At 34.7% G+C, this 7,917-nt stretch overlaps 1 protein-coding gene across 1 annotated transcript; it reads right to left on the reverse strand.

Moving 5' to 3' along the window:
• Window positions 1–797: 797 nt before the first annotated feature.
• LOC102609086 (uncharacterized) lies at window positions 798–5,868 on the reverse strand. Its single transcript, XM_006472638.4, has 5 exons — window positions 4,487–5,868; window positions 3,580–4,325; window positions 3,376–3,465; window positions 1,529–2,305; window positions 798–1,351 (listed from the first exon to the last, which is right to left on the reverse strand). The coding sequence occupies exons 1-5, from the start codon at window positions 4,590–4,592 to the stop codon at window positions 1,247–1,249; spliced, it is 1,824 nt and encodes a 607-aa protein (XP_006472701.2). The 5' UTR covers window positions 4,593–5,868; the 3' UTR covers window positions 798–1,246.
• Between the last annotated feature and the right edge of the window lie 2,049 nt (window positions 5,869–7,917).

A 7,917-nucleotide genomic window follows, 5' to 3' on the forward strand; every position in this document is an offset into this window, starting at 1 on the left:
ATTAAAAGAATATTTAAATTAGATATAATTATTCAATACATAATATAATAATAATTTAATACCCAAAATATTAGTAACACAACCTTATAAAAGGCATATACTAATATGAAAAATATTAATTTAATATTTTAGATTTTTTCTTTTTTATTTAAATTTAATTTATTTTTTATTTATAAATTAAAAAGTCCGAATATTTCTCCTAGATCTTTATCCAAACCCAATCTGTGTGAACTTCGAATTTTTTAGTGCATATTCAGGCCCAACTCACGTTGCCAACCCTAGTGCAAGTTTTTAGAAACAGACGAGACACATCGTTTGATAAAAATACGGATTCCAGAGTATGCTTTTAAAACTCGAATCATATTTGATAAAAATAAACCAGGATAATAGTAATGATTTCACCCGTTTCCAAAATAAAGTCTCAAGTGCAAAATGACATTATGATTCACGACGTTAACACACAACCATTGACAATTAATTTGCATTACATTTCTTAGTTTCGATCACATATTCAAAATTTAATTTGAAATTGTCTTCCATGGATTGGGGAGCAACTCAAAACCAAGTGATTTGCTTTTCAACACGTTCATCACATAGTTATAAAAGAAACATAGAAAATCTTCATGGCAGCACCACATCAATATATTTAGTTCATAAACTGAATTTTCATACTTCTATTTCCTTGTTGTTCATGCGTAATTAGTGCCATTGAATATCAACATGATCTACCAAAAAAGGTTAAAAAATAGAAAGAAAAAGAAAAAGAGAAAGAGAAACCTCAATAATGTAACAAGGGCTAAAAAAATAAAAATTTTGATTTCCTTTTTTTTCCCCGTAAAATTGACCAAAAAAAACATCATCATATATATATATAATTTTTTTTCTTTTTCTTGTAGAATTGACCTCCTGGAAAGGAAAAGGAAGCAAAGGACCAAATACCCAAAAGATGCAACACACTAAGCATCTTCCAATGCAAGACAAAACAGCCCCCCATCCAGCCTCTCCCAGCCAACAACCTTGAAGCCTAAAATTCCCCTGTTTCTAAACGTAGGCAGGATTGGAGCACCTGAAACTTATTGCACTATTTCCAAAATTCATTCTCCCACCCAAAGCCCAGCCACCTGCTTTCTACCCAACTCCTCAGCTTTCTCCAAAAACAAAAGAGAAAAATATTCAAAAAGAAACTAACCACCTGCCACCAAAAATTGTAATTTGTTGATCTACTATGTAATGGAACTAGAGTTAATCAAGCCTCGGATCCAGAGTCAGATGAGCTCAATTCAGAGGAAGCTCCAACAACACTCGTTGCATGAAATTGAGGCAGCTTCAGCTGCATGCCTCGCTTCTCAAACTGCAAAATAAACTCCAACAAAATAAGTGAAATTCCATTTTACAGTGTTCAAACTAACTACAGTCCAAATAAAAGCAATAACTGAAGAAGATAAATTGTAGACACATTGGTAAAGTAGATACAAATATAAGGACAACTCAATCAGAGCTGAAATACAAAAAGGCAAAACTTATTTACCTCCTGATAGAAAGCCTTGATCTCCTCCTCCGTAAGTCCTTCATCCTCACCGGAGTTTTCCTCCCAGCCAAGAGAACGAAGGAATGCAGCCTCCTCATCTGGATCTACCGCTGCATAGCGGCTCATGGTCTTCTCACCAGCACCAGAAAATCTCTGAGTCTCTTTGTGAGTACCACCATTGATGGTCACCTGGGCGCCATTCTCAATCACATGAGGACTCAAAGGAGCACTGATTACATCCTTAGTGACTTCACCATGTTTCTCCCCAGCAGGAGATGGTATGTCAGTGCCTGAATCCGCTGGGAGACCAGAAGTATTCATTGAGGTTTTCTTCTTTAGGAGATTGAAAAAATCATTCCGGCTCTGAGTTTGAGACAAGGAAGGTCGTCTTTCCGCACTGAATCCTGATATTGGATTCAACGCAGTGGCCTTGCGCTCCCCAGAAGGAAGTTTGGGGTTGTTTGGACTCCTTGGAGTAGCAGAAGCAACTGATGGAACAGCAGTACTCTGGCTAGTTGTTGCTCGGCTGTTGGCATTATTTGTTGGACTAGCTCCATCCTTTGGAGAATGGGATACACCATTTTCCCAAGCTGGTTTGAGAACCAAAAGCTTCCCATGAGATGTCTTTGGCACATCAGTCTTGACATTTCCAACATGAAGAGATTGATTAGCATGGTGCAATGGAGCGGGCTGCTGTTGCCCATTCTTTACAGCCATACTCATGTCGCTGATCCTAACAGCCGTTTTCGGCTTAGATTTGTCAGAAAAATTGAGAACCTGAAAGGAAAATTAGGTTACGATAACCTAGAACTCAACATACTTGTTCAAATTTTATACAAAAAGAGAAATTAAAAATGATGCAAAGTTATTGAAACAAACGTTTTTTATCAACTCCATTTTTTTCTTTCAGGTCACTTCACAAGGTAAAGAAAGATTTTCAAACTAACATTTTTGAGTAAGCATGCAAAAAGGAAACAGAGTTGCATTGATAAATTTGAAACTCTCAGACTTATTACGGTTCTAAAGCACCAACTGTCCAGAAGCAAATGACGACCCTTTCTAAACATTTCCCCAAAAGGAGAAAAGTAGGTAATTTTTTTTTTTCACAGTTTGCTTCTGACACCTGATTCTATCAATGTATTGCACGTATCAAAATGCTCCATATGAAAATTTGACATATAGAGACAAAAATAATACTAGTAGGAAGGAAATAATGGAATGACAGGTACAATGTAAGAAATAGCAAAGTTCCTAGTCTCATTATCAGCATGTCTAGATATTGCACGATACATTATCACACTTTTTCCACACTCCTCATGATCAATATCATCTACAGACACATCACCTATAATGTAACACAATATGTTCCTACCTAGAGTGCACACAAGTGAGAGAAGAGAAGAGGGGAGGTAAAAGATATCCACAAACCTAAACATAGTTTGCAAACCTTGCTGCCAAAAGCCCACTTTTGTGCAGGATATGTTTCTCAGTCAACCCAAGGGAGAAAAAATAAAAGAAAATTGAAAAAAAAAATGACAACTAATAAAGGAGAACAGGCTCCACATGTAAAGGTCCATTAGCGAAAGAAAACATCCACATAAGGACAAATAACAAACAGAATCCAGCACGAGTAAAGCAGGTTATATGTTAACTATACAAAGATCTAGAGACAGACACTCTAATAAAAATAATACTTTTGTCTAAATGAGAAGAGAAGAGAATATTTTTCTTTCCAGCAAAAGGGAGTAATTTGATATATTGTATTGAATGAATGGGACATACCATAAAATGAAAAAATACTAAGCATAGAATTCCAGATAACATACACGCATTAAAGCAGAGCTTACCGAACTCTTAGGCATCGAAGGCGTCACTGGAATTAATTGCTTCGACTTCTTAATAGTCAATTCATCGAGTCTTTGTGTCTTCACAGATAACTAAAAGATAACAGAAAGTTGCCTTGTTAGACCATATATGGTTACTATTTTAATAATCGAAAACAGTAGAAGTAACAAACTCAATTAAAAATAGAAATAATATAACTCAATTACCTGAGGTGCTGTGCGAGCTCGGGACGGAGCTTGTGCCAGCGCTTCAGCCATATTAAGACCAGCCATCACACTTGGTGGCCCAGACAATGTAGTACCTGAACCAGTTTGAGCAGACAGTGAACCTGAACTGCTGTTTCCAATTATAGGGGGCACCTCTGCAAGGGCTGATGTCCACCCCTCCCCCCCAATCAAAGTTGAATTACCAACAGGCAGGCTCTGAACAGCTGAGCTCAGCCCAGGAGATGAAACCCGTCCTATATCAGGCACTCCTTGCTTCTCTTCAGATCCAAGAGAGGGAAAATCCTTCTCAAATACAACCTTCTTGATGCTACTTCCAGTGCTACCCCCAGTAACATCATCATTCCCATTAATGTGGTTGCTATTGCTGTTGATCTTGGAATCCACTGCGACTCTTCGGGGCAACAGCTCATTCTGTTTCCTTGAGACCATTGAATGAGAACGACGCAAGTCCTTCTCCATCCTACTGCTTAAGATGCTTCCCAAAGGATCAGAAGAGTCACGATCCCACAAGTCCCCATAGCTCGACCTCTCTTTATCCCTCTCACGGTCCTTATCACGATGATTTCTATTAAAACTACTATATGCATGCTTTGCAGAACCATTACTAGAACTTCTCCGTGAATTTGAAGACGAACTCCTGTCTAAAAAAGCTGAACGAGGGGCATCAAAATCACTTCCACTCTTAGAATTTCTAGTTCTTGTGTGATGGACTGATGAAGGAACATCTATATTTCCCAAAAAAAAAAAAAAAAAATTAAAAAAATCCACTTCAGCAACCACAGAATTTTAACCAATAGATATGCGGACAAAAAGACCAGAAGGAAACACATATAACAGATAAATCAAACAAATAACTATAGTTTAAAACTAGGCAAATTGAGAGTACCTGAGTGTGAAGATGAGGAAAAGTGGTTGGTGGAACCACCACCTCCAGTAACACTTCCGGCATTTCTCAACCATTGTGGAACTAATGTGGGTTCACTTTTTTCCATTACGAGCACTGAACACCATCAGATATAGAAAAAAAATACACTTTTATCACCTTCTTCACCCCCTCCCCCAAAAAAATATTACTCTTCTGTAAGATATTTGCTAGGTTCTAACCTCAATTCTAATCTTTATTGTTTCTCACAAAAAGCCAACCTTGCTTCACAAGCACCACCAATTGGCCACGCGACCAATCAAGTCAGTCACCAATCACACCTGCGGCAGGCTCAGTATAAATGTCTCAATACTTCCGTGGGGTGCAAATTGAACGATTATATTAATAAAGGAATGCTACCCACTTCCTATCAATCAAGAGAAATTTCGTAACAAATCCTAAACCAGGTGTAAAACAAAGGCAACGACAACCTAAGCAGGCATGAGAGTTCATATACAAACTACAATGGAATTGAACCACAAATCTGTCCCTCTCTACGTCTCCATCTTTATTCAAAAGATGGATTTGCAGACACCGCCGCCGCCGCCAACAACATCAACCACCACCACAACAACACACACTCAACAGACCCTCATCTATTTTAAACCGCCAGTCCTTTCGAAAAATTACAACAAATTCACCCTTTAGGATTGCAACAGTGATTAAAAGGACTCACGATTCTTCACCTAAAATTCATCTCCCTAAATTAGAGGGGAAAAAACCCTAGAAAAATCAAAGTCTGAGAGCACCAATATAATGCGCAGAAATAGAAAGCCTACAACATTAGACAGCATTAAATAGAAAATACCGCTGTATGTAAATTTCAGCGCTTAGGGTTCGAACAGCGGAAATATAAAAAAAAAATGAAAAAAAAGGGAAATTTTGATCGATGGTGCGTGAGAAGGAACTAACCCTAACCTGCTATGAATGATTGATTGTTGTTGCCTGACTAAACCAAAAACGTAACCGTTTTATAACCGCTCAGTATAATATTTTCCTTTTTTTCCCCCCCTCAATCCAAAACAATGGCGTTTTCTCGCAAGAGAAAAGGATTACGAGTTTGAGTACAAATAGAAAGGAGAGCGAGACAAAGTACAAGAATGTGAATTAGGGTTTGAGTTTTGTTGAGAAATTAGGGTTTTGTTTTCATTTTTTATTTTGTGTTGGTGCGATGAGGAAACATAGAGAAAGGCGTAATTTCTGTTAGTTTCGGATACTGAGGAATGAAACGTATGAAGAACAGCCTCTTCTTCTAAGAAAATTGAGAAATCCCTTAATCGTTTTTCTTCTTTTTTTTTTTAATTTTCTTTATTTATATTTCCTTAATTGTTTTATGAGAGAGTGTTGAATTTTATTTTTATTTTTGTAGTTTTCTAGAATACCTTGCCTTGGTGTTGTTTTATTATATGGCGTGGGTTCTATTGGATCGTTACAACTTATAAACGGTGTGCGTATGTGACATATACTGACCCTATGAATGGTGGTGGGTTTTTGCGTCTGTACGAGCCATTTTCTTAATTACATTTTTTTTTTCTTTTTTTTCTTTACCTTAAAAAAAAAAACCATTTATTTAACATAAATTTAGCGAAACCGACTTGTCAGTTGCGTTACAATATACTGCGAACGGTTCGATGGCCAGGGCCTCAGGATGGTGGAGGCAAATATGAAGTCTGTAAACGTCATCATCTTATCGCAAAGTAATCGTGTTCGACACAAATTTAGCCTACAATTACTAGGCACAGTTCCAAACAGTACGAGAAGATTACGAGGACTCAATAGCCTTAGAATTAAACATCTAAAAACTAACATTAAAAAAATTTAATTAAAAATATTCTTAGAATAATAGACATAATTTATTTGGGGTGATAACATTTGGATTCCTGAATTTTAGTAAAATTACATAAACAAATATAGTTTGTCTAACAGTTTTCATGCGAGTGCATATTCCATTACGCATTCATTAATAAAATCGATAATTTAACTATTATTCTGAAATCATATGCAAAAACGCATTTGTTTCAAACTCTAAAAGAAATAATAGTCAAATGAATGATTCCCAAAAAAAAAAAGCAATCAAATGAATTCTAAAGGAACCAAAATGATAAGTATCCATATGAAGACAGAAAATTGTAAATTATGTCCTTATAATTTTACTAAAAGACCTTTTTGTTGTTATCCCAAAATATTTGTTATATGTGTATATATAACAGGTGCGAATGCCCACATTTTTCTTAATACGGATATATTTTTAAATTGTGCGGCGGTTTGAAATAATTAAAACTTAATTTTTTTTAATCTTTGATTTTAAAATGTATTCGCATGAAAAAATAAATAAATAAAGCGCCTGAACTAAAAAAGTAATATATAATGAAGGTGCCCACACTAAGGTGGCGTTTGTTTTTTTTGTCTGAAATCTGAATAGACCTGAATTAGTCTGAATTATGAATAGATCTGAATGTCTGAATCTGAATAATATGTTTATTTTTTCATCTGAATCTCAAAAAATAAGTATTAAGTTGTTTGTTTTTTTTCAACTGAAAAAACTGAAAATATGTACTTTTACATTTGTATCCTTATTAAATTTGAATGTCAAATAAATAATATATTAAATACCACAATATTTTAACATTTATAAGTAAAATTATATCCAAGTGAATACATAATTATTTTAGAATTTTAATATATAAAATACCATAAATTTCAAATTTTATCGTATGTAATATAAGAAATAAAAAACAAGGATATTTTTATGTGGGGCAAATGTCTATGGGTGAGTTTTGGGATAGACATGAAAAATAAATTATAAAACATGTATATTTTTTATATTAGTAAGTAATTGACTTAATTCAAATTTCTCCATTAAGTAAAAAGTCAAAAAAAATTGACTTATTTTATTAAGTCAAAATTATCTAAAAAGTCTCATTAAATTATAAAAATAAACACCTCTAATTAACTTAATTAATTAAGTTAAGTCACTTTAAGTCATTAAGTTAAAAAACAAACGCCACCTAAGAAAATAATATATATATGCATTATGTCTTATCAAAAAGTTATGTGTTAAAATTATAGGAGATAGATGGGTAATGTAATTTACTTCTGGTGTTGGGAGTCGGATAAAGCCCAGTCAACTTTAAATACAAAAAGCCTAATCCTAACGCATTAAAATGGTTAGGTTAGTTGTTTAATGTCCTAACCACCCTCGTTGATATTATACTAAAATTAACATGTGTTATTATTCCAATTATCCGATGTTAAGTACACGCAACACATGCAACGCTCGCATATAAATGCATTTTTCTTATAATTTTACTTCTTTATACCGGGTAACTATAATATATTTAGCTTTCTTCAAAATTCAATAACTTCGCATTAATCCATTGAATACAAGTGTTTGA

The sequence above is a fragment of the Citrus sinensis genome, chromosome 5 (assembly GCF_022201045.2).
Source record: "Citrus sinensis cultivar Valencia sweet orange chromosome 5, DVS_A1.0, whole genome shotgun sequence".
In the NCBI taxonomy this organism is placed as follows: domain Eukaryota; kingdom Viridiplantae; phylum Streptophyta; class Magnoliopsida; order Sapindales; family Rutaceae; genus Citrus; species Citrus sinensis.